Consider the following 24,830-nt stretch of genomic DNA (forward strand, 5'->3'; position numbering starts at 1 on the left):
TTTCCACCCCCTTTACCAGTTTCATCCACTCTCCCATCCCCTCTGCCTCTGGCATCCACCAATCTGTTCTCTGTGTCTATGAGTTTAGGTTTATTTGTTTTTTAGCTACCATGTATAAACGATCATTCAGTATTTGCCTTTCTCTGTCTAACTTATTCCACTTAGCATAATGCTCCCAAGGTCCATCCATGTCATTGCAAGTGACAAGATTTCCTTCTTTTTTATGGCTGAATAGTATCATATACGTATGTATATCACATCTTCTTTTTCTATTGTTTTCGTCTATTAAAGGATACTTAGGTTGTTTCCATAGCTTGGTTATTGTAAATAATTCTGGAATAAACATGGGGGTTGTAGATACCTTTTTGAGTTCGTGTTTTCAATTTCTTCTGATCAATACCAGGAAGTGGAGTTGCTGGATCATGCGGAGGTTCTGGTTTTAATTATTTGTGGAACCTCCATAATGTTTCCACTTTTGTAACTCTGTAAGATGACAGACATTAGATTGAATGTGGTGATCATTTTGCAGTATATACAAATGTAATATTATGTTGTACACTTGAAACTAAGATCATGTTATATGTCAATTATACACGCACCCCCCTAAAAAGGCCTGATCCTGACGTGCAAGCTCCATAGCAAGGGAGTTGCTCTAAGTCCCTGAGGGCAGCAGCTGCAGAGGAAAGACAATGGGTTAGTCAAGTTTCCTTTGTCAGAAGGGCCTTCCGTCCTCAGGGGCATTCTATGCAACTCTGTCTTATCTGTCATCTCCAGGCTCCAAAACGTGGCCAGAGGGAGTTGCACCTGAAAAAACCACACGGTGGCTTCTAATGTGGGCCAAGTGGCGGGGAAGAATATTGCTGTTCTGCTGATCTGAGGGCACATTTGAGAGAAACATCCTTATGAAGATGAAACTGACTCACAAAGTGCAAATGAGGATGTTTAATGACCAGGGTAGCCAAAACCTGAAATGGGCAGCGAACGTTAAGAGAAAGAAATCACTATCCGTATTAGGCTGAATCCCTCCATAAGTAGCTTTCCAAGGGACCATCTATCAATAGTCTCGGGTTTAGTTACTGCTTGAAGTCAAGTGAGTCATCAGTTGGGAAATGCTTTTTAATGTAGATGGATTTGTCATTTGGGGCTTAACTAAGTCACCTCAAGTTACGTTAGACATACTGGAAAATGCAGGGAGGGAGGAGGTGGAAGACCTGGGTTCTAGTGTGAACCTCATCTTCACTAGATTCTGAATCTCAAGCTGTTCATTTTCCACCGAGGACTGGCCACTCTGCCTCCCTTGGTTATTCTAGGAGCTGCACGTGCAGCTCCCACCTCCGAGAACACCTCCCTTAACTCTCCACTTGGTCCTTTGAGTGACCTCAGGCCTTCCGCCCTCCGTTTGCTCCCACAACCTGCACAAACATTACCCTCTGTTCACACCATAGGAATGATGAACTTATCTTCTCCATTAGATTTTTGAGGACAGGAACGCCATTTTGATTTTTAATGAGGGGGAGGTAATTAGGTTTATTTATTTATATTTGGAGGATACTGGGGATTGAACCCAGGACCTCGTGCATGCTAAGCATGCACCCTACTGCTGAGCTATACCCTCCCGCCATTGAAGACAGGAAAGACATTTCATCTCTGTGTCCTCAGTGCCCAATATAATGCGTTTCACACCCGACTAAACTCGTTACAGCTCTTTACAAGCTGTGCAGTGCTCCTCAAAACTATTACCCTTAAATTCTTAATCCAAGTTAATAAAAATAAAAATACTTACCAGTACCTTAGTTTTCTTGTATCTTTTAAAAAAACTCCACAAATCTACAAACATTTATAAAAGTTTTGAGTCAACAACCTCCAGTTTAATCCAGATTTTCCTGAATATCTGCATAGTTTTATGCTAAATTTTTATATACACATGTACTGAGCTTCCCCTCCCCCCTCCAAAATGACATAAAGTTACACATAAAAGTTGGTAGAAGAATTTTATTATGTGGCTTAGGTAGGTCTTTGCATTCTACTAACAGAAAAGCATTTTCCCACATCTTATTCAACCTAACAAATTATATATTTGCGGCTTTATCTACATGGCTGCAGTATTACATTATCGAAGAAACCCTTCCTTTCATTTGTACTTTGGTGCAATTATACAGTAGATACCTCTTCCTCCAGAACATAAAAATATTCTCGATCTACACTGGAAATGGAACAAAGACATTAATACCAAGTTTGTCACACTACTTGGTAGAAGACAGCAATAAAAACCCAAATAGTATGCTACTTAATATACAAAGAAGATGAGACACTTGCCAGTTTCAATCAAACCTTTGTAGGAATGCTTTTGCATGTGGGTTTATTTTACTTCAGTTTTCACATGTGACAGGTGGAATTGTACCATAATGAAGAACAGTCACCTTCATTTGCTTGCGACTCAGATATTGGATTCTAGGGCACGAAATGTCTCTTGGGGTGCAGTAATATACAAATGGATAGGAAAAAAAACTGCCTTAGGAAAAATCTCACCATTGTTTGAACACCTGAAATGTTTTTATCACAGCTTTCATATATTAAAAAATGTCTCCTCCAGAGATGAAGTTTATTTATGAAATAAAACCTAGTCGCTCTCATCTGACCCACGTTCCGAGCCCCGATCCGAGGCCTCATTGTTGGACCCCTCGGGTTCGGAGTCATTGCCGGAGCCTCGGCCGGAACCCTCGATATCCGACCCTCGGTCGGAGTCGCGGTCAGACTCGGCGCTGGGAGACGGGGATGCGGGCCGAGAGTCCAGCTCCGAAGCCCCCGAGCGGCTCCTCCCGGACTGTAGGGACTCGTTGTCGGACGGTTCGGAGCCCGAGGGCCTTCGCTTGCGGGCCGGCTGGTCGCTGTCTGAATCCTCCTCGGAGCGCGGCCGCCGCGGCCGCCGGGGGCTGCCGGCCTCGCTGCCGGCCTCGTTCAGGCTCTCATCCGACTCGCTCTCCGAAGACGCGCCCTTCTTCCCGCCGCCCTCGTCCGAGTCGCTGTGGCTGTGGCTCCGGCTGCGGCGGGGGTGTCTGGGAAAGACAAAGGCTGGTTAGACACCGGATTCCGGCGAGCAGGGATGCGCTTTTAAAAACATAAGGACGTTTAATGTCCCATTTCTTGACCTGAATGCTGTTTACACAGGTGTTCATTTTTGTGATACTTGTCTTTTTTGTTCATGTGATGTAGTTCATAATAAAAAGAGGATTAAAAAGGAAGAAAGAACAAGGCACTTTAGCTCTAAAACAGATCATAAACAGAGAAGGATGCCTGACTGGTTGTACCAGGCACCTTTCATCAGAATGAAGTGTTCCTCAATTTCACATGTAACGTTAGGGAAAGGAAGGGATACATTTATCTCCATAAGCAAATACACAGCGGGCAGAGGTGAAGCCCAGGATCTGACTCGGCTGTAGACACTCTGAAGACAAACCCCGTCCCCCTGCCATCTGCGCTAGGAGATGCTGAGGAGCAAAGCCATCATGTCCGTCCCCGGGTCTGCTTCTGCCCCAGTGCCCTCCACCACGACAGGGCTTCCTCCAGATGGGAAGCTGGGGCTGAAACAGGTCGGCAGCGTGTTTCCTTTTGCCCGAGCACCCGCTCTACTTGTCGGATATTACGTGAAAGGAAGAGGACTTGTGCTGACGCTTAGACTCACGCAGGGGATCGTGGCTTCCTGGAGGCTCTGGAGGAAAGGACATTCCCTTAACCACTGTGACGGCTGCTCACCCCCCAGAGCTGTGAAGAGGAGGGCATACTTCTCCTCTGGTATATTCTCAATTTTTGGTTTCCACAACAGATATTCCAAGAAAGGAATAAGAAACCCTACAGGGTTCAGTCTAAGGAGGGTGAGGGAGGTGAAATATATTTCTCCCCTCAGAAGTGAAAACATCCCTGCAGACTGAAGAGAGGACTCGTGTTTACGTCTGGAAGAAGAAATCCAGACACACGTCACGCATCCCAGGTCACTCTGACAGAATGGGAAGAGTGACTTGGGGGGGGGGGGGAGACACTGGTTATTCATTCTGTATCTACCCTACGGCCCGTGGGCCCCTGGGCTCTCTCACTCCAGCCCATCTGGCCAAATGAGCCAACACTCCATGATGGTCTAACCATCAGGCCTCTAACCAGTGGACCAGGGTGACACTGTGGCCAAGGGCCAAACAGTGTTTTAGGGAAAGCAATCCCAATTTGTGTCAGTCAGTGTCTTCACAGAAAAAGAGAACTGCCAATCTTTACACATGGTTCCCTATAGGTCTCAATCCTACCCGGCCAGTCTGCCACCAGGACCCTCAGCCCTTCAACATGCTAACCCCTCACTCCTGCCTCACCTCTAACCAACCAGGACTTTCCATTCTTTTGATTTTTCTATTTAAAAAATTGTTTATTTTTATTAAAATATAGTTGATTAGAACCCTCTCTTCTTCTAAGACTCAACTCAAACAGCCTTTTACAAAGAATGCCCCAACAATTCCCCTCACTATCCCGGCTCCAGGTTATACATGGTCCCTGGAGAGCAAAGAACACAAACTGTGAGGGATAACACTTTCCGCACAATAACGTGGTTTAGGTTTCTCTGTTATTCTTCACTGTTTCTAAAGCATGAATCCCTCGGGCGCAGGGTCTATGTCTCTTTCCTCTGCATCCCCAGCACCTAGTGCCTTATCTCATAGCGTGGATGTTCCAACGTCTGTTGAACGAAGGAATGAAATGACGGCCATCAGAACGACCTGGTGGAGCACGGTGTCGAGTCACAGTCTAGGAATCCAAGCGCAGGGCACCTTGAGCTTGAGGGGCAGATTTGGGACAAGTGAAATAGAGTACTGCTCCACCAAGCGGGACGAGTTAAAGGAGTCTAGCATGAGCCTCCACAATGCAGGCAGCACTGGGTTATCCCTGCCTGACAAGGGGGGAAATGGTCGAGAAAGTCCCTTTCTCCCTGTGACCAAGATCAGGCTACACGTAATACTTTAAGCCAGTCAATGGCAGTGTAGCAAAATGGTACATTTTATTTAGGAAGAGGTCACCTGGGATATTTCAGCTAATCTCCATGAAAAAACGAGATTTTAAAATAGGTTTCATCATCTGAGGGACAAACGTGGTAGGACAAAATGACCAGATTAGAGAGATGTGTGCTACGGTTGCTTCCAGTTTTAAGAGGCTAAGATGCTGCAGAGGAGACCTCTCAGCACAGGGACCACTCTGTTATCTTGTATTAGGATATATCAAGTGAAAAATTCCTACCCTTCATCAGCAATTTTAAGTTTATCTTCATCAGATGAATCGTCACTTGATGATATTATGGCTTTGGATTTTATTTTTCCCTTCATTGAAGGAGGCAGACGTTCCGGCTTGGGCTGAAGAAAGATCAATAGATTAGGCAAGACCCTTGCATTATGACATCTTGTTAAACTGGGTTTGCACTACAATGATACAATCCAACAGCAACCAAAAAACTTCAGAAACGAGCACCTGTGCGTGCAGAAACTGCAGGGGAAGAAGGCAGCCTAGTGTGCTGCACTTCTCCCTACAGGGGACGGAAAACCACAGTGTTAGACACTTACAGCCTTCTTCTTCTCTGCTTTTGGTGGACGGCGCTTTTTCGGTTTGGGGCCATTTTCTGTTTCCTCATCATCAGATCCTTCGTCTCCCTTCGGAGGCCTTAAATGGTGAACAGCAAGAGAAAGTCTGTCAAGATTCGCTCATGCCTATAAAGTCCAAGGCTTCTTTGCCACCCAGTTAACACAGTCATTCTGCACAGCCTTCTCTCCGGGCCTGCCCTCAACCACCCTGTACACTCCAGGGCAGAGGCCACCACTTACTCCTGCTGCATGCGGCTCAGCAGCCTGCGAAGCCCGTGTGCTTACGCCATGTCTGAGGACTACCTTAGTCACTGCTGACCCTCTTATTAACCTAAGATGAGCCTGAATCTTGCCCTTGTGAGTGAGAGAGGATGTGAGAAAAGAGCCAGGCTCCACACTCAACATCCTTCCCCTGCTTTCTTCCTTCCTGACTACTCATTCCAGGCCTGCTGAATGTCGCGCCACAGTTTCAATCCCACGGGTCTGTGTGTGAATGAATTCAACAAGTACGGTCAGCGGCGGGCTGGGACGAGCAGGCGTGGGTAAGATTAGGGCTTCTTGGACGAGGAGGCACTGTGAGGGGAAGGGGGCAGCGCGGGGCAGTGCAGGTGAGGCGGGCAGGGCACCACTACCGTGACAGCGGGCGGCCCTGGGAGGGCCAGGGGGCCCTTCTTTCTGAGATTCATATTCACAACCACGAGGCAGACTATCGCTACCATTTTACAGAGAGGAAACTGAGGCTCCATGACTTTTCTAAGATTGCACATGGACAGTGAGTGTGGACACACTGAGTTGTCCCGTCCTACACAGCCTACATTTTCAAATAAACACTATCGCTATAATGTTACAGTCGTAGGAAAGGCAATGGTGAGCTCCGGGAGCGCTCAAAAGGAGCTGGGCGACATGTGGAGTCCAAGCACTCGGGGGACTGGGCAGTGGGCTCCATCTTGGGATTAAAGTAGGAAGCGGGGAAAGGAAAGGCTTCCCTGTCTGGGGGACCAAGTGACAACCAAGCGTTTGCAAATCTTCTGCCTCAGATTCAGAACGTGAAGGTCTCTGACTGCTTTCATGAGGGGACTGAAAACCCCGGGGAGAGACATGGTCATCTCCCGGTCTTACCTCCTCCTCTTCTTCTTCCTCCTCTCACCACCCTCCTCCTCTTCGCCCTCTGGTTCGCTACCACTGCCCTTCCTCCTCTTCTTCTTTTTGGAGACAGGCAGGTCCTCATCGGTGTCATCGTTGACAAATTCATCAAACTCTCCTCCCTTCTTGGAACGCTGAAATCAAACAAGAGCCCATCAGTGCTCCCCTGGCTGCCAGAGCGCGGCCGGGAGGCTCAGGCAGGAATCCGGCCGCAGCCCGTCAGGCCTCTAGCCACATGGAAGGGGTGCTGGTGAGGCCTGTCCTTCGAAGACTTCTAGTTGACGTGAAATGCCTCAAAGGGCAAAAATCAGAACTGCTAAGTAAAACTACAAGGTAAAATGTATTGAGCTAACACTGAAATGCATTTCTAAACACTGGATACCATTTAAAGCACTCTCGGTGTTGGAAGACTATTTCTTAGCAGAGGAGGAAGCCAGAGCTCAGGGCTAAGTGCTGCGTGAACATAACCACGGAACTCCCTCTAACCGGAGTCGTCTCTTACCCGGCCCCCACCGCCGCCTCTTTTCTTCTCTTTCGTTGCTTCAGTCTCTCCAGTAAACATAAGAATATTTTTGGTCTTCTCGACATACTGGGCCCGCTGCTCCAGAAGTTTCTTTTGTTCTTCTTTTTCTCTGAGACGTTTCTCTTCCTATGAGGGAAAAAATTGTAGGAAAAAAACCTCATCTGAATGTTCTTATTGACAAAAAAAACCTGAGGCTACCATCAGGATTTTTTTTTTAATGGATAAAACCCAGGACCTCACACAGGCTAAGCACGTGCTCTACCACTGAGCTACATCCTAGCCCTTGAAGGACTTCTTTTTTAACACACAAAGCATATGGATGCACACCTTTAATTCCAGTATAACTGGAAACACAATAAATAAATACCTGTTCTTTGAGAAGTTTCTGCCTTAATAGTTCTTTTTCCTGTTCTTGTTTGGCCCGCAACTCCCTTTCTTCTTCGTCCTGTTTTCGCGCCCGGGCCACGTGGTATTGGGCCTGGCTCAGTAAGTCAGAGCACTGCCTAGAATGTTCCAAAGTGAGAGAAACATGAATGCAGCAAATACGCTCTTTATACAAAAACTCAGAGCATCTGTTTTCCTTACACAAATTTAAAAGTCTGAAGCAGGCCTCTATGGAAAGTCTTAATTAGCAAAACTAACTTAGTTTCTCATAAGCCAATACTGTCAACTATGTTATGTTTCCAAATTATAAACGTCCTCCCAAAGCACAGCTAAAAAGATTCCCAAGAGTCAGGAATCATGTCTTGATTCTGGCGACACAGCTGATATTAGTGAAATAGAGAAGTGTTTTCCCATACAACTTAAATACTTAAACTAAATTAATTTTGCCATATTCCTTGAAAGGACCCTTAGGAAAAGCCTGGGTCCAGGTTGGGGAGTCGCAGAGAGGAGTGTGAAAGGCTGCCATCTGGAAGGCCAGGAACACTTCCCTGCTGTGTCCCTCTCCCAGCCCACGCTGTTATCACTGCCTCACCCAAGGGCAGCTTCCATAAACAGCATCATTACCTGGCTTCTGTAGCAGCGAGGGCCAAGTCGAATCTCATTTTATCTCCCACTTTACTCAAGTAACTGAAGTATCTAAATGGAATGAGAAAATGAAATACTTTACTTTTTAAAAAAAATTAATGAAACAGACCCTTTAGGTTTTGATCTGTTCTACAAAAACAGTCTGAAAGAAGGCTTACTGTTGACTGACTTATATGAATGCATTTAATACATGAAGGGCTGTCATCTCGACAGGAAAAAAAAATATATGCAACTCACTTAAAAAAGGACTCTCATCAATACACCACTCAACATGTTTAGTAAGAGATAAGTTCATTGTACAACCTACTAGGCAAGGGAAGAAATGCTTAAATAAGAATTCAAATAAAGTTGGAAAAAACCTGAAGAGATGTCAGGGTTTAATTTTACTACACACTGAATTACCAAATAAATACTAAACACATAAATTTAATGTTGAGCCAAATAAACCTATTCAATACTTAAGAGGAAAGGCTTTAATCTAGCTCAATGAAAATGTCTCATCTAAAGACACTGGTATAACCAGTAAAACCAACATAAATAGAGTCTAAACATTTCTAGTGTGTAAAATGCTAGGTCATATTATTATCATTTAATGAAAACTCGAGGGCAAGCTTGCGAAGCTAGCCAGGGAGTTGTAGGGGTTGAGCTACGAGATCCAAATCTGGCAGGATCCTTGCTACGGTTTGGCGCCACCAGGTGGCAGCTGCCTACATTGGCGGGAATGTTTTTAATAATGATACTCCTGAGGGTAGTGATTTTCAGCACCTTTTGTTTAAAGAAACAAAGCATTTCAAAGGTTGTTCCTACACAGTCTTACCTGTGTGCAAGCTCCAGTTCTTTCACAGCATTAAGTACTTCCTTCAGATTACTCTTTTCATCTTTCAGGACAGAGGTAGCTAATCTTTGCAGGACCAAGGCCACATTGAACATAAGAACTGTGTCATTGGGTGCCACATGTCTAGCCTATAAATGAAAAACAAAGCAAATCTTTGGTATGGTCTAATGACATGAAAAGGATTTTGGTCAAATAGAGTGTTACGTGTGTGAGCATGCATAAAACAGAATACAACACAGAACTGAACGAGAATGATGAGTTGTTCTTACCTTCAGCAAAGTCTGCTTGCATTCCTGTAGCTTGCCACACTTGAAGAGCGCCCGGGCCAAATAGAGCACAACTTCGGTGTTCTGGTGTTTATAGAACTTTCTGAGGCAGTTTTCATACTGCAATAAAAGAAAGAGTTAATTTCAATCCAGCAAGAACTAAATGATATTGTCATTTTGTAACAAAGTTTCAAGCGATTTTAAAGCTATATGAAAAGGTATTTTATCTTTTGAATGGCGAATTTCAAAGATTAATTTGAGAATCATTTTTTACTTTCACCAGGATACATTTTCACAACATAAAAATCTGATCATAAGAAAAGCTACTACTCGAAAAACTTTTTCCATTTGAAATTTGGACCAACACTGAAAGGTTAAACAGATTGGAAGGACTTTCTTACATCGTTAGCAGTACTAACTAGATCGGCTTACCGACAACTTACTAGAAGTCATTCACCCGGCCCCTCTGGCTCTCTACCACCTTTCTTAAGGACTGGTGGGACCTACTGACAATGAGCATGAGACATCACACAGTTCTGGCTGCTAATTTCTCCATAAAACCCACGCAGCTATACTAGCAAAAATTTGCCATGAACATGTCATGTCACTTTCTAACCATGGTACAGATCTCGTCATAGGTAAGATCTTTTTCATGGAAGCTGCTCAGACAGGTTTTCTCTGAATATTCCCAGTAATTAATTTGCAGATCAGGGAAGCCCCCTTCCAGAAATACAACCTCTGAGACCACCACATGCAATCTGGGTCCTGTAAGCCCTTGTGACTAACACCTTTCCAATATTCTGAATACAATAATGATATCCAGCCTTCTGGGAAAAAGGTTAACCAATTTCCCAGAGCCTGGACTGCTCTTGTCTCCTGCCTTCGGTATGAAACTTGTTTTTTCTGACCATAATACTTCCCACAGAGCCTCAGAGCCTTTTCACTTTCTGACATGCTACAGATGCTGAGCAGGACTCTCTTACTTCCAAAGTTCCAGCACTCAACAAATGTGAAAAGCATACAAAATTCTATAGTCATAAAAACTTATCCCCGTGGAGTTTCTTCTTTTTAAGAAACTCAGTTCTCCCAACTGAGAAGTAAGAGGGTAAAACAAGCAAATGAATATTAAACCCCTCTACCTTCTGGGTACTTACTGATATGCCAGGCAACTTAGTGCCAATGATGGTGCCAATACCATCATTCTGGAACCTCACAAAATTCTATGGGATTAAGGTACAATTATTTCTATTTTGCACATAGGAAAACTGGCTCAGAGAGGATGCCCTTTACCTAACGCATGTAATTAACAGTGGAACCAGGACTCATATCTCTGTCTGGACACCAAAGACTGGCCTTAACCTTACATAATTATAAGCCTCTGAACAGATAACAGTACCAGAAGAGACAGTATGCAGCTCCAAGACAGGGCCAGACCAGTTAAGAAAACAAGCGCTCTAACAATGAACACAGTGTAAAAATATCTTGAAAACTAAGATATTACCATCTGAACGGCGCTGATATATTGTTTTTGTTCCACGTAGATGTGTGCTAGGTTCAACCACACATCACTGATATCTGCTGTTGCTTCTCTTACTTGGGCAAATACATCACGAGCTTCACGGAAATATCCTTTGTGGGCCAACACAGCTCCTGAAGTTATAGAAAAATTCAGTTAAGAATTTTCTAATTGTAGTCAGAAAAACAATGAAAAGTCCTGTTTTAAAACTACGTTTACTACATTTAGAAATTCTGATCTATATTCCTCCAAAAGCATTCATTTCACAAATGATTATGGCTATCCAAATCTTCTAATTACCTATGCCATTAGCAGCATACAGATTCTTTGCATCATTTCTGAGTACTTGCTTATAGATGGCCAGAGCACGATCTTGATGACGCTTTTCCTATAAAAAGATGCAAACATTATTAGAAACAATTCGAACAAGAATCAAACAAGTATCAGTTTTGTTTTAAAGAGATAAAAAGAAATTACCTTTTCTCTATCTCGGGTGGGCTGATGCAAAGTTTGCAGCCAGACGTTGCCAAGGGCCAGCATTGAGTAAGTGTCACTCTGTGTAGCTGGCTGTTTTAATATCCTCTCGAATTTCTTCTGGCCTGGACCCCATTCTTGTTTTGCCAAATGAAGATTACCGATCAAAGACCAAGCATCAGGATGGTCCTGAAACGCACATATAAAAAGAAGCATTCAGGGAGATCAATTATCTTTCCACAGCAGCTGATGACTGCAGAGGTTTACAAGGTACCTTTACAACAGAGTTTTTCAAACAGAATTGAGATGAATTAGTGACTTGTAAAATCCGTTTAGTGTGTAGTTATCAGCATAAGAAATGCAACAGAATGGAATACAATAAAAATATCAATGTACTGCCTGTGGCAAGAGCACATAATGATCTGTGAAACTTTGAGTCCAGTTGTTGGTACACACGTGTGTACTAGGCTGCGATGAGAAATCTATTTCTTACTGTGGGCCACAATCCAAAAGTTTAGATGACTTCTATATTCTTCAGTTTTAAAGATAATGAGTAAATGAAGAAAATACGGAGATGCCAAGCCTAGAAATATGATAGCCATTAAAAGGAAAAACTGATTTACTGAGGGAAAGTGGTGAAATAATTATTTTTTAAACCCAAGAGTTAATATTACCAACCTGATTAATCTGAAGAGCTTCCTTAAACCAATCTGAAGCCTCATAAAAGTTTCCTTTATCTCTAGCCATGGCTCCTAGACGCAGATAGCCTAAAAATACACAACTTTTTATGTTTAAAATATTTGCTATAAAATAGGATCATAATTTTAAAGTCATACCTTTGAAACAATTGTTTGTCATTAATACGTTCATAAAAATGAAAAGTCCTACAGGTGAAAAAATATCAAGCATCAATATAGCTAATTAATATTCTAATAAGTTTAACAGCAACTCTGTCACCATCAAGTCTTACTGTTTAAGATCTGAGATTTACCTCTTCTACTCCATTCCCAAGGCTAGCACCCTGGACCAAGTCCTCAACTCAAGCTAGCTTATTTTAAAAGCCTCGCCCTGCTGTTTCCAATTCCCCTCTGATGCACAGCAGCACTGGACTTACTTTTCCTCAAAGAGCTGCTTTTGGCACATGGCACTGAAATACTGAAAGCCAATCTACTAGGGATTACTGGTTAGCTCTTCCCACTTAAATAATGACAATAAAAAAGTGCCACACAAATGTAAGCTGTTTTCTCCAGAAAATGTTACTCTCCTCAAGAAACCAACAATGGCTTACTACTGCCTATCAAGTCAATTCAAATTCAGCCTGGCATTCAACTAAAATCTTATTTATTTTAAATCACTTTTGTATCCATAACAGTATGACAGGGGCCAAGTTAACAGCTCCTGATTTGACCTGAGTCAAAACATCATAGCTTAGGTTCTTTCAAGGGAAGTACAGCATATAAATTATTTTTAACTAAAAATTTTCCAAACTTCACGATGTCTAGGTTGTAAAAACTCAAGGTGAGACATTTTTAGTAATAATTACTTCAAGGGAAAACATAGTTCTCACTATCTCATTATTATAAATGCTGCAAAATGTTTATATGAAATCAAAGCATCATAAAGGAGGAGTTGTTAAAAATAAAGGTAGCTGATCCACTGAAGATAGCCTAGTCTATCAAATACGGTCCAACTGGTTTTTAGTTGCTTCTTTTCGTTTCTAGCATAAATTTAGGTGAAGCTGCATCTTTTTTTTTTTAAAGCCACAAATTTGCCTTGATAAAAAGTGTACATTATAACCTTCAAAATTTTTTACTCTTGGTTCTAAGAAAAAAATTTTTTTTCAGGTTAAATTTTTGCTGCTATTATGGGCATTTCAACACATAAAAAAAAAAAGGTTTAAAATTCTTACAGTCAACATAATTAGGATGTTCCCGTAAGATGTTTTTATATAGTTTTTCTGCTTCATGGAATTCACACATGGCCTCATACAGCCTGGCTAAATTGTATGACGTTGTAACAGAAATGGCATTGTAATAATGTTCATCATGCTCAGCTTCTGCCTTTGCACGATCCAGTGATGCCAAAAAGTATTTCTAGGAGAAAAAAAAGAAATTACATTGTTAAAAGACTTGGTCATACATCTAAAATAGCGTACATTGAATCTGACAGCATAAAAGAAGGGACTATTTCTATATTGCTACCTTTGCTTCTCCTAGATTCCCAAGTCTGAAATGAAGGGCACCCACGTTATTCAAAATCTCCGGGGGGACATCAGCCTGCACTTTCTCCTGAAGGATCCGTGTTGCTGTTCCATAGGCTGACAGGGCACCCTGTGTTTTCATGGCAGACAGAATAAGTTGTAAGTGAAAATAAGAGAGAAACATTATACCAGGCTTACCAAAACACATTAGGTGGGAGATGAAAAATATTGCTAAATACCTGGATATCAGTCTGTTCTAAGATTTGTGCCAATTCAATCCAAGCTTCAACATCATCAGGATATTGTTCTGTGACCTTCTTCAAATGGCCCTGGGATAAAAGAGATCATTAAGCTGAAACATTCCAAGAATAGGCTATAAAAAGTCAATTGTTATTTCAACTGGAAAAACTCAGCTAACAAAACTGTGTCCACCATATTTCTAGCAGCAATAATAAGAAATGAGGAAGGAGGGTCTAGGGAGAGCTAACAGAAAATAACTAAGATTTTTAAAAAAACATACCTTGGCGATATCTCGCTTCTCTTGATCTTCTGAGGCAGCATATAGAGAGCCAAGAATTTTCATAGTTTCGTAATTATTAGGATAAGCTTTCAAAACTTTCTCAAAGCACTGAGATGCATTTTCTTTGTCACCTCGATAAATGTACATTTGTCCCAAGCCAAAAAATGGCAGCACGAAAGACGAGGAAGCAAACTGTGTGGCTTGATAGTAGTACTGGAAAGCTTGGTCATAATCTTCCTAAAAAGTGAAAATAAAACAAGACGGACAATATGTACAAAAGTTTTTAAAAGATCTGAAAAATCACTAAAAAATCAGATATTTAGAGAGGGCATAAAATTCACTTACCTGGACGTGGAATGATCTAGCCAACTGGTAGCAACTTTCTGCTTGCATAGCCTCCACTTCTGTGTTGTGGAATGCATGGAGAGCCAGGTGCTGGACTTTACTGTAATCCTGCACAACCAAGACCCGGAAATCAATCGACTGAACTCAAACAATGCTAACTGTCTCAATCATAAGGCTTCCCCAAATTTCATTTTTAAAATTTGTTAACTGAATTAGCAACAACAGCACTGGACCCAGAATTACAAATCATTTTCCTCATTCCCCTTGCTGATAAATCCAGGGAAGAGGAGAACTAACATTTGCATAGCACTTAACATTTGCTCAGTACATTTATTACTTCATTTAACCCCCACGACAATCCTTTGAGGTATTAGCCTATTTTTGTGATAAGAAAACCCAAGAGAGGTAAAGTCCCTTATTAACAGTAATGTGAGCAGTTACAATTTATTAAGGACTATTACATGCGAAGCACTCTGCTAAGTATGATACTTACATTAGTTCTAAGCTTAATCAAAACCCCTGTGAATTATGTCTTTATTACCATTTTATTAATGGGGAAATAAAGGCTTAGAGAAGTTTGCTATCTGAGGTGAAAAGCTAGAATCTTAATTTAGCTTTTTTTCTGACTCCAAGGATATGTTCTATCACATGAGGGTAGCAAGTGCCAGCGGCTTGAACTTGCATTCAGCTCTATTTGAATGCATGGGTCATGATCTTTCTATTACACCTGACTTTCATTTGGATTAATCTGAGAGACTCAAAGTCAGAGTTCAAACAACAGAGGTAGAAACCACTTCCCAGTTTTTAAAAAATATGTTCTAAATTTAAAAAAATTTTTTTAAAAATTCTGAGCTCCAATCAAGTGTAGAAACCTTCATAGTTAAAAGGTCAGTAGTAAAACCTTTTCATCATTGCTCAAAACTGGTAAGCCTTTCACACGCACACACCCTGAGCCCGTTCTCACTCACCCATCAACAAGTCCTGTTATCCACTGTCACCTTTACACACACACACCCCACTACCCCAGACATAAGCTTCTGTTATTTTTAATATTTTATACTTTTGCTTCATAGAACTACAGAAATCGTGTATCAGGTAGATTAGAAGGTCTTTTGATGCTCAGATTTGGCTGTTTTCATCACTGATCCACCTTAGACAACTTACCAGTTTTAATAGGAATGTGTTTTATTCATTTCACTAGCACTAGAAATTCGGTCTGAAGTAGAGTTTTTATTTTGTCAATGACCAGTTTTGACATTTTTTTTACATTAGAAATAATAATGGGACTGCAGTTTTTAACAGTAACTGAGGGTTTCCCATTAGATAAGTATTTAATATTCATATTTAATCCTAACTACCACTCCTCAAATCCTATAAGGTAGGTATTATTATTAGTTTATAAGTGAGGCAATTAAAGTTTGGGGAAATTAGCTTATTTCCCCAAAGCCACAGAACTATATAATGGTGATGCCTGAATTTGAACCAAGTGATTTAAACTCCACACTTTTACTTACATTATACAGACTTTTAGCTAAATTTATACATTGTTCACTGGGATGAGGATATGGAAATATCCTGCCTACCTTCTAGGGCTATTGTAATGACCAACTGAGAAAATGTTTGTAAACGTGCTCTGTAAACCTTAAAGACATATATTCAGTGCAAGATGATCTCATGTCACCTGGCACAGTGCTGATCACAGATCAGGTATTCAGTTGACACTTAATTAGATTGGCTTGATTTATATATTTCACTTATGTAATCTAAGGTTCTGAATATACTGATTGTGTTAACTAGAAGCAAGTCTTATCTTCAGCAGTGGAAGGGTGACTAGAATTGAAAATTAAAAACTGAATAATTCTCATTTGGTTCTAGGAAGCTGTCCCAAAAGCTGTGAGCACTGAATACTAGGTAGGCACTCAAATATTTAAAATCATCAGTCCTTTGGGTTTCCCCCCACCCCAGTAAAAACCAAACTAACTTGTGTAACTTATTTTTTCTTAAATAGTAACACTTCAGCTACTTATAAGATACATTTCCATCTTCTCCCTAAATAGTTACCTTTTAGTACCATAGCAGGTACAGCTTAAAGTGTAATAAATAATTCATTATGAAAGGGGAGTATGCTTCCATAGCTAGAGAGCACAGCATCGTGGTTATAGCTGTGTGACCTCAGGCTATTAACTCTGCCTCCATTATTCATCCACAAAATGAGGAAAATATTACCTACCACATAGGATTGTTTTGAACGATATATAAATTCATGGAACGCACTTTTAATAGTACTTGGCATTTAGTAAGCACAGAATGCATATTAATAGCAACAATGGCAGCAACATAGCATCTATTATTAATAAGGATTGATGCTGTTTTGTGAACTTTTACTTAAACTGCTATTTAATTAGAGTTCTTAGTATAATTTATTACCTGGTTTCAGTATGACAGATTAAACTCATGCTTACTATATAAACACTTTGCCAATGACATCTTGGAGTTAGTATTTAAGAAATCCAGAACGCCACTGCTTCTACAGAATGAATGACAACTTTAAAAATGTCATGATCAAAAATAAACAAGCAAACATCTCCCCATATGTTATGCTCTTAATAAACTGAGACTGTTTCATAGATCTATGCTTCTTTCAACTACCTAGTGACCTTTTTCTAAAAACCTAGTTCAAGAGCTTTTCTTTCTTGGAGGTGAAAACTCTCCTTAACCACTTAGTCACTTCATCTTTCATTTCTTTACCACAGCAGGGTAGAGACCTTTATTTTCACATTTTCATTTGTTTACATGTCTCTGTTTTCAAGAAACTGAACTCCTCGAGTAAAGATACCATGAACTCCACAACCACATTGCAATGTTGGGTACAGTACAAAGGATCAATAATTATTAAACAAATGTGTGAACGAACGAACAAACATATCCAACCCCAGATACTAACACAAACTCTTAACTTTTGTTTTTTTTGGGGGGGTGATTAGTTTGTTTATGTTTAGAGGAGGTACTGGGGATTGAACCCAGGACCGCATGTATGCTAAGCATGCGCTCTACCACTTGAGCTATACCCTTCCCCTTACAAACTCTAACTTGAAAAAAAATTCTTGACTCAAATTTCTTTCCAAGTTAGAAAGATAACGTATCAACTGCAGTACAAAAAACCCCCAAAATGAAGATTTAAAGTCAAACAACTCATAAATGGCCTTGCCTACCTTTTTGAAGAAAAAGTGGTTTGCCAAGTGGTTCAAGACCATAGGGTTGCTGGGGTCAATAGTATAGGCCCTGGAAAGAAGCTGGACGCCGTTCTTGATAGAGTCAGCCTAGAAGAAAAACAGTGATGGCGGGGTTGAGTGGAATATTACTTAAATAGCACTTTTGCAAAGTTTCCTTTACAGTCTAAAGAAATAGTTATACAAAAGTGCAGATACCAAAATATAGCTCTTGTTTTAGTTAATTTTCACCAGGGATAAAAAAATTTCAAATAGTGAGCGAAACTCTAAAGAATTTAGCTTTCTTAAACTTAACTGCAAAGGCATCTCCACTGGAAAGCATTTCCTGCCCTTTGAAATTGGGTGCATGTAATAAATATACTTGATATTATTGTTCTAAATAATTTACTGCTCATCCCTAAGGCAAATAATAGGGGCAAACCCCCCAAAAGATTGTGTTTAACAGCTTTGTTGAGATAAAATTCACATCCTATTCACCTGACAAATCAGCCAGGAACTAGTTTCTTCACTCACATACCTCTTTATTGTTGAGTTCCAGAACAGCCAGTCCCACCAATGCCCCTACACATTTGGGATTGAGTTCCAGGGCTCTGCTGAATGCCAGACGCGCCTTCTCCAATTTGTTAAGTTTCACAAAGCAATGGCCCATTCCTAAACGAACTTCCGCTAAAAAAATAAAGTCAAATCATTCAGTCTGTTATACTAGGATATTTTTAGGCTTCAAATTTTTAAAAATGTTTGAACATTCTCTATTTATGAGTTGCAAAATCCCAAAATTAACCTCCATCTAGCTACACTATAAAATCTTCTGCTGTATCACAAACTTGATTTCCCTGGAGGTCAGATCATACACTCTCCCCACAGCCTGCCAGCCTCACCCCCTCCTTATGGATGCCTCTCTCTTCATAGCACAGAACGTCTATAATAGTGCTATTTTTCTCGTCTTCCAACACTCCTGGTTGCATTGTACCTTAAATATCTAATTTTTGAAGAGTAGTTTTTAAACAGAGAACAAAAAGCTTCATTAAGGCCTTAAATATAGTGACTGACCACATGCGCATCTGCAGAGCTATGCTTATAAATGCTTCCCAATTTCAAGGCCCTGCCAAAACACAGCCATGTTCTGAAGGCCAACCTCTCCACTGTTCACTAGATCCTACTCCTTCTCATCCAAGGACACTACTCCTGCAACCCTCCCCTACTTTTTCTGCATCATCAAATTTTCCCTCCTTTCTAGATCATTCTCATCCATATACATTTTCCCATTGTAAAAAAATCCTCTCGATTCTACCTCCCTTTCTAGTTGTCAATTCATTCCTACTCTTCCCTAGATAGCAAAACTCCATGAGAGATCTATCTACACTTGCTGCCTCCAATTCCTTTCCTTCCCTTTTCGCTTGACTCCACTCCAATGAGTATCTCTCCTCGAGCATTCCAGGAAAACTCCCTTTATCAAGGTCACTAATGATTTGCATGCGGCCAAATCCAATGATCAATTCTCATTCCCTATTTCACATGGCCTAACAACAGAATTTGACACAGTCTGCTATCCTCTCCTGCTGGAAACATTTTACATTTGACTTCAAAAATTGGCTAAATAAATTGAGATTTTGGAAAGAAAAAATAGTATAGGGCAAAAAGATTATATTATGATCTACTATTCAGCTTTTGAATCAAACAGGAGTATTTTAAGTTGGAGCATACATAGCTTAGACTTAAAGTTTTTCCCTTACCTGGACACCCTGGGTTAGTACGCAAGGCTTTCTTATAGTAAGCAAGAGCTCCCCTGTAATCCTTCTTGTTGAATGAAATGCAAGCTTTACCTGTAATAATTTTTAAAAATAAACATACATTTATTAAAGAACACAAATCTCATATGTTCTGCACTAACTCACCTAAATCATATATATCTCTCAGTAAGAAATACTTGAAAAGAGCAAAAGTGATTTCATATTAAAACTTGTTTTTCCATTAGGGTATTTTAATTTATGCCTATAAATAGAACAGTACTATCTTTATGTTAAATGTTATAAAACAATAATCAAAGTAGCTTAGAGTTGTCCAAACAGACTGCTTATTAACTCTTTAGAAGTGGATAACAAATTATGCTTAACTGGTATATATCTTATTTCTGTAATTTCAACAGAAACAACAATCTATTACAACAGTCTTATTTTTAATAAGGCAAAGCTCTTCTACTTTGCGGCCCAGCCCAGTTACTAAGGAGATAGTAACAAAGAGATATATTCTAGGCACATGATGAGAAATACAGATTCCTAAGATGGTTGTTGAAAATGACTTACCAAGAAGAGCTGGAATATTATTTGGAGACTGGTTAAGTACAAAGTGAAACTGTGCATCAGCCTGATCCATTTTGTCCCCTTCAAGTAGGCAGAAGCAGGCTCTTCCCAACAAGTGGTTCTGAAAAAGTAACGCATCATCTCAGACTTGACTTCACCACGGACTGAACACAATTTAACAGGAGTGTGTAACACAAAAATGAAAACCACAGAGGAAGGAGGTGGAGCATCACACAAATTCCTCTACCACTGTAATGTGTCTAATCTACCAATAAGCAATTCTTAACCAGAAAACTGAGAAATTATCCTGAAATGCAAGTCTTCTGTATCAGGAACAAGTGACAAAAAGAAAAGTTCACACTCCTTAAAGGACCAAAGAAATTTCTATTTTAATAAGGAACTACTCTTCCTTTTGGCTATTTTTATCAACCATATTATTTTAAGAAAAATTTTTAAAAAATCTGCTGTCTATTACACACATTTTGCTTTCATGTGGTATTTTTTTTTCTTTCATAAGTTCAAAGAAATCTGACTTATTTTACCTGATCATACATAATAATTTTATCCGCCATTGTATACAGCAGTGTTGCTTGTGTAATAAGATCTTTCTTGTTGTCCTTATTCTTTTCCTTCCGAGCTTGTTGTACATAGTAGGCTGCCAAAGTATCCAAGCAAGTCATCTGGTCTTTTTCATGGTCTCTATAGTCCAAATTGCCATCTATACGTGCTGCTTCCAACAACTTTACAAACTCTTCTGTTTTTCCTTGCTTGTAGTATTCCAGCTATAAGATAAAGAATCAGATTAGAATTACTTAAGCATAAGTCCATACAAAAAGTTGTACACAAATGTCTACAGCTCTATCTGTAACAGCCCCAAACTGGAAACAACCCAATGATTGATCAAAAGGTGAATGGTCAAAGAAACTGTGGTATATCTGTACAACGACTACTGCTCATCAATAGAAAGGAACTACTGACACATGCTACAACATGGATAAATCTCAAACTAATCTTTAGCAACAAAAAGCAGATCACTGTAAACTGACTATAACTCAATTAAAAAAAAAAAACCCCAAAAAGCAGATCAGGGGTTTGCTAGGGCACAGTGTAGGGCAATGAAGAGCTGGGAGAAAAGTTTTTGGGGGTGATGGATATATGATCTTGATTGTGGTGAAAATTTCACAGGTGTATACATACGCTAAAACTTCTCAAATGGTACAAGTCAAATAGATGCAGTTTACTATCAGTGAGTTATATCCAATAAAGCTGTTTAAAAAAATTACAATTGCTACAAATGCTTCCATCTTACTTCTTACCTAGGAATAGTTGATTTCAAACTAAACCAGAGCCCAGGAGAGAAAGCAATAATGAGAGGTATAAAGAATTCTAAATAGAAAACTTGAGTTCTAGATTTAGATCCATCAAAAATTAAATGACTTTGGGCCTGCTGAATAACTTCCCTGGGCATCTGTTTCAGTTATAATAAAAGAAATATCCATCATTTATTAGCCACTTACAATGGGCCACATACAATGCCAGGAGCTTCATATACATTATCTGTAATCTGTACAACCAGCTGTTAACCACCTGTTAAGGTGAATACTAGCATCCTCCTATTTTAGATGAGGAAACAGGCTCAGAAAGTAGATTATTTATCTGAAGTCACATAGCTAGTTACTAGCCAAGTTGGAATTTGAACAAAGGCCTCCCTAATCCCAAAGCCTACATTCTTTCTTCTGTAACAACCTATAGCCCACAATGTTTCCATTTATTTGACCACAGGTGCCATGTTAATCCTCCAGCACTCCAATTTTCATGTAAGTGCTGTTAAAGGAGGCATCTATACTAAAAAAAAAAAAAAACCTAGGTTTCCTTCTGGTTTTAAAAATGTGTGGCAAGCATTAATGGCTTGTTGTCCATACCCTAGGAAAACAGCACTTCAAGTCAGGAAGGCACTGCTTGTCACTGAAAGTACTTCTCTGTAAACTCATACCTGAGAAGAGTTAAGCTTGTGCACTGGATGTAAGCCCAATTCCAGATCTACTTCTCTGACCCTTCAAGACAATATTAGGGGTCTCCTATGTACCTTTACATGGAAGTGACCTGTGGCTTAGGAGTGATGATTACAGCATTTACCATATTTTATTACTATAATGTTCCCACAAAAAGGAAGCATCGTTACACAGCTGATACTGGGGAGGGTAGAGGGTGTTAGAATTTTGGGCTCTCTGAGGTGATCTTCCTGACAGTCTCCAGCAGTTTTTATGTTATGGAAGGGATCAAACAGGACAAAAAACTTAAGGTGGAGATAAACTTCATCCAAAGGGCTTTTGTGAGTTAGCATGAAACCTAATCACCTTCTAGAATATTTCATGAGAAATGTTACCTTGTTATGGGGAACAATGGTAAGTAGCAATGTTTACTTTGTGGCACCTTGTTTTTTTTCTCAGCTTATCTCTAATCCAGTCTTCACTGAGGAATCACTAAAAAAATCAAACATTCCTTACAGAGTACTATTTAACTTAAATGAATTGTTTTTACCAACCTATACCAATTTATCAGAGGCCAGCACATCATTTAGGAAACTGGACTTTTGCTCATAAAGGGTAATACAATTAACTTCCATACACAGAGTACTATTAATTTATCACGCACCCAAACTGCCTATTACTGTATTTGAAAATAGAAACCACATATTTTTCCCAGTCAACATATAAGAAATATCTGTTACATGAATACTCACTGCCAAAGCAATCCATATGTGCAGTTGTGTGTGTTCCTGTTTCAGAATACTGATAACTTCATCTCCCTCCGGTAACTGATCGAAGTCAAGTTCAATGACCTAAAATACAAAACACAAGCTTTAACTCTTATTTTTCTTTTTATGAGACTGACACGCTACCTACTGAGCTAATGACGCAGCTTTATTTTTCTTCTTAAATTCACATTTCTTCTTTGCTGCTTTCTTGAGCATAGATCAATATGGTTATACAGAGGACTTGTGCTCACTTTCAATACAGCTGAACAAGTATATGTTAAGAAATGTTTAAGGAGCATATGACAAAGAGGTTATATGGTAATATTAAAATAAAAGCACAGAGAAGCAAACAAATCCTGCTAGTTGTCAAATCACTAGAACTATAATGCTACAAAAGCTTTGCTTACTTAAAAATAAAACAAAACCTATAATGCAAGTAAAGCGCAGATAAACACCCCAGAGACTCTGATGCCATCAGTAGGACAACTTGGGCAGCACAATCCTAGAGGCAATGCAAAGTTGAACGCCACTGTACACATTAATCATGGAGGCAGCATTTGAGTTACACACACTCTTGAATGTGGCACAAAAATAACAGTAGGAAAATGTTCTAGAAGTAGGTAGTGGTGATGGTTACACATCTTGGTGCATATTACTAAAAACCACTAGATTTTATGGTAAGTGAAATATATCTCAATCAAACAAACAAATATAAGAGAATGAGATATCCAGTAACATTAATACTGAGAGCTTTACACAGACAAGCCATAGGCCACCCATGAAAGAGGGAGAGGGGGTTAATTCTATCAGCACACAGCAGCGGCTGTGAGGGTCTCAATTTCCCTGATGAAGCCTTGTGTGGTGGACCTGGTGCACCATGACAGACTCGAGTTTCTAAGGGAGCAAAGGAGACATCCTATATATTCCTGGGGACAGATACTTAGTTTGAGCAGCAGAGAGAAGACAGTGACATCAGCGCCCACCTCTCTGATCTGTTTTACATTTTACCAGGCGCTCTCTGCGCCCGTGAATTAGGAAAAAAGCAGAGTACTGTCAAAAAAGAACAGGTTGGAGGGGAACTTTCAAGAACTCCTTCTCGGGGTGGCCTCGAGGTTGCGGGGACGCGGTTCCCAGCCTGGGAGGGCGCAGGGGCTGGGGAAGGTGATCGGCCCTTCGGCCGGGGAGTTCCATCTGGGGAGAGGGTGCTCTCGCTTCGGAAAGGGGGAGGGGGAGATCGTCCAAGTTCACGACCCCCACCTTTCCCCATACGCGGCACCTACCTCGTCAGTGTCCCGGAGGGGAATCTCGATGGAGCCCCGCGACATGGTGAGATCAGAAGGCGAGCGGGCGTGTGGCCTCGCCGCTCCGCAGCCGGTAGTCCTGACTTCTGGATCGTCCTGAGGGTAGCGGCGGCTCGGGGTCTGGTCGTGACTGCCGCCCCGCGGCGCAGCCGGAGCTGGGTCTTCTTCCCGTCAGCCGCTTAAACAACGAACCGCAGGAGGCGTCCGACGACTTCCGGCAGCCCCGCCCCCTGCCCCGGAAACTTTCCCCGCGGGAGGGCCTGTCCGATGGGAGGGCGTCTCCTGAGGCTCAGGGTCCCCGAATTTAGGAGGAGGGCTCCGAGGCTTCGGTTGGCGTGCCTACCTCTCCGAGGGCCTGAGGCTCCGGACCCTCGAGCCGCGCTGGCGCCGGAATAAATATATTGAGGGCGTATCCGCACTGCTCTCAATGGGCAGAGCGACCAATCAGGCACGGGCTCGGGGCCCGGCTACTGATTGACGTGGGACACCTGGCCAATGATAGTCATGCTCTCCTGAGCTTGACTCCGCCCCCGACCCCGGACTTGTCCTCAGGTCTGGTTTTCCAATTAAGATTGCTATGAATAATTCATTCATTGCTTATCCCAATCATCAATTCCTTGTTTAGCGGCTATTATTTGCGAGTTACACCTATGCTATCTTTGTGTAACCAGTTTAAATATAAATGTTACAAAGAGTTCTGTAATCATTATGATAGTTCATGTATTTTGTGAGGATTTTGCTTTTTGAGTTTTTTTCGTTGTGAGAATCTGCTAGATTTGTGATT

General features: G+C 40.9%; 1 protein-coding gene and 2 non-coding genes across 3 annotated transcripts; all 3 read right to left on the reverse strand.

Annotated features, from left to right (window-relative positions):
* Positions 1-1,974: 1,974 nt before the first annotated feature.
* On the reverse strand, positions 1,975-24,377 carry CTR9 (CTR9 homolog, Paf1/RNA polymerase II complex component). Its single transcript, XM_032489023.1, has 25 exons — positions 24,026-24,377; positions 22,731-22,829; positions 20,530-20,769; positions 19,991-20,108; positions 19,421-19,510; positions 18,205-18,353; positions 17,670-17,777; positions 14,458-14,565; positions 14,113-14,349; positions 13,832-13,921; positions 13,594-13,722; positions 13,302-13,485; positions 12,071-12,159; positions 11,396-11,581; positions 11,219-11,306; positions 10,904-11,052; positions 9,406-9,522; positions 9,119-9,264; positions 8,281-8,352; positions 7,640-7,775; positions 7,252-7,398; positions 6,726-6,883; positions 5,589-5,685; positions 5,269-5,381; positions 1,975-3,056 (listed from the first exon to the last, which is right to left on the reverse strand). The coding sequence occupies exons 1-25, from the start codon at positions 24,068-24,070 to the stop codon at positions 2,621-2,623; spliced, it is 3,531 nt and encodes a 1,176-aa protein (XP_032344914.1). The 5' UTR covers positions 24,071-24,377; the 3' UTR covers positions 1,975-2,620.
* On the reverse strand, positions 15,306-15,374 carry LOC116666710. Its single transcript, XR_004323613.1, has one exon. It is a non-coding gene; the product is annotated as a small nucleolar RNA U2-30 (small nucleolar RNA).
* On the reverse strand, positions 15,525-15,604 carry LOC116666714. Its single transcript, XR_004323616.1, has one exon. It is a non-coding gene; the product is annotated as a small nucleolar RNA U2-19 (small nucleolar RNA).
* Positions 24,378-24,830: the final 453 nt, after the last annotated feature.

Source organism: Camelus ferus, chromosome 10, assembly GCF_009834535.1.
Source record: "Camelus ferus isolate YT-003-E chromosome 10, BCGSAC_Cfer_1.0, whole genome shotgun sequence".
NCBI lineage: Eukaryota > Metazoa > Chordata > Mammalia > Artiodactyla > Camelidae > Camelus > Camelus ferus.

What these genes read in the sequence shown, in the direction of transcription:
- CTR9 (XM_032489023.1), bottom strand. Translation starts at nt 24,070, where the DNA reads ATGTCGCGGGGCTCCATCGAGATTCCCCTCCGGGACACTGACGAG. An exon ending in ACCACTTTTTCTTCAAAAAG is followed by an intron (nt 14,566 to 17,669) that starts GTAGGCAAGGCC and finishes TTGGTTGTGCAG; the next exon opens with GATTACAGTAAAGTCCAGCA. An exon ending in GAACTGGAGCTTGCACACAG is followed by an intron (nt 8,353 to 9,118) that starts GTAAGACTGTGT and finishes CATTCCATTTAG; the next exon opens with ATACTTCAGTTACTTGAGTA.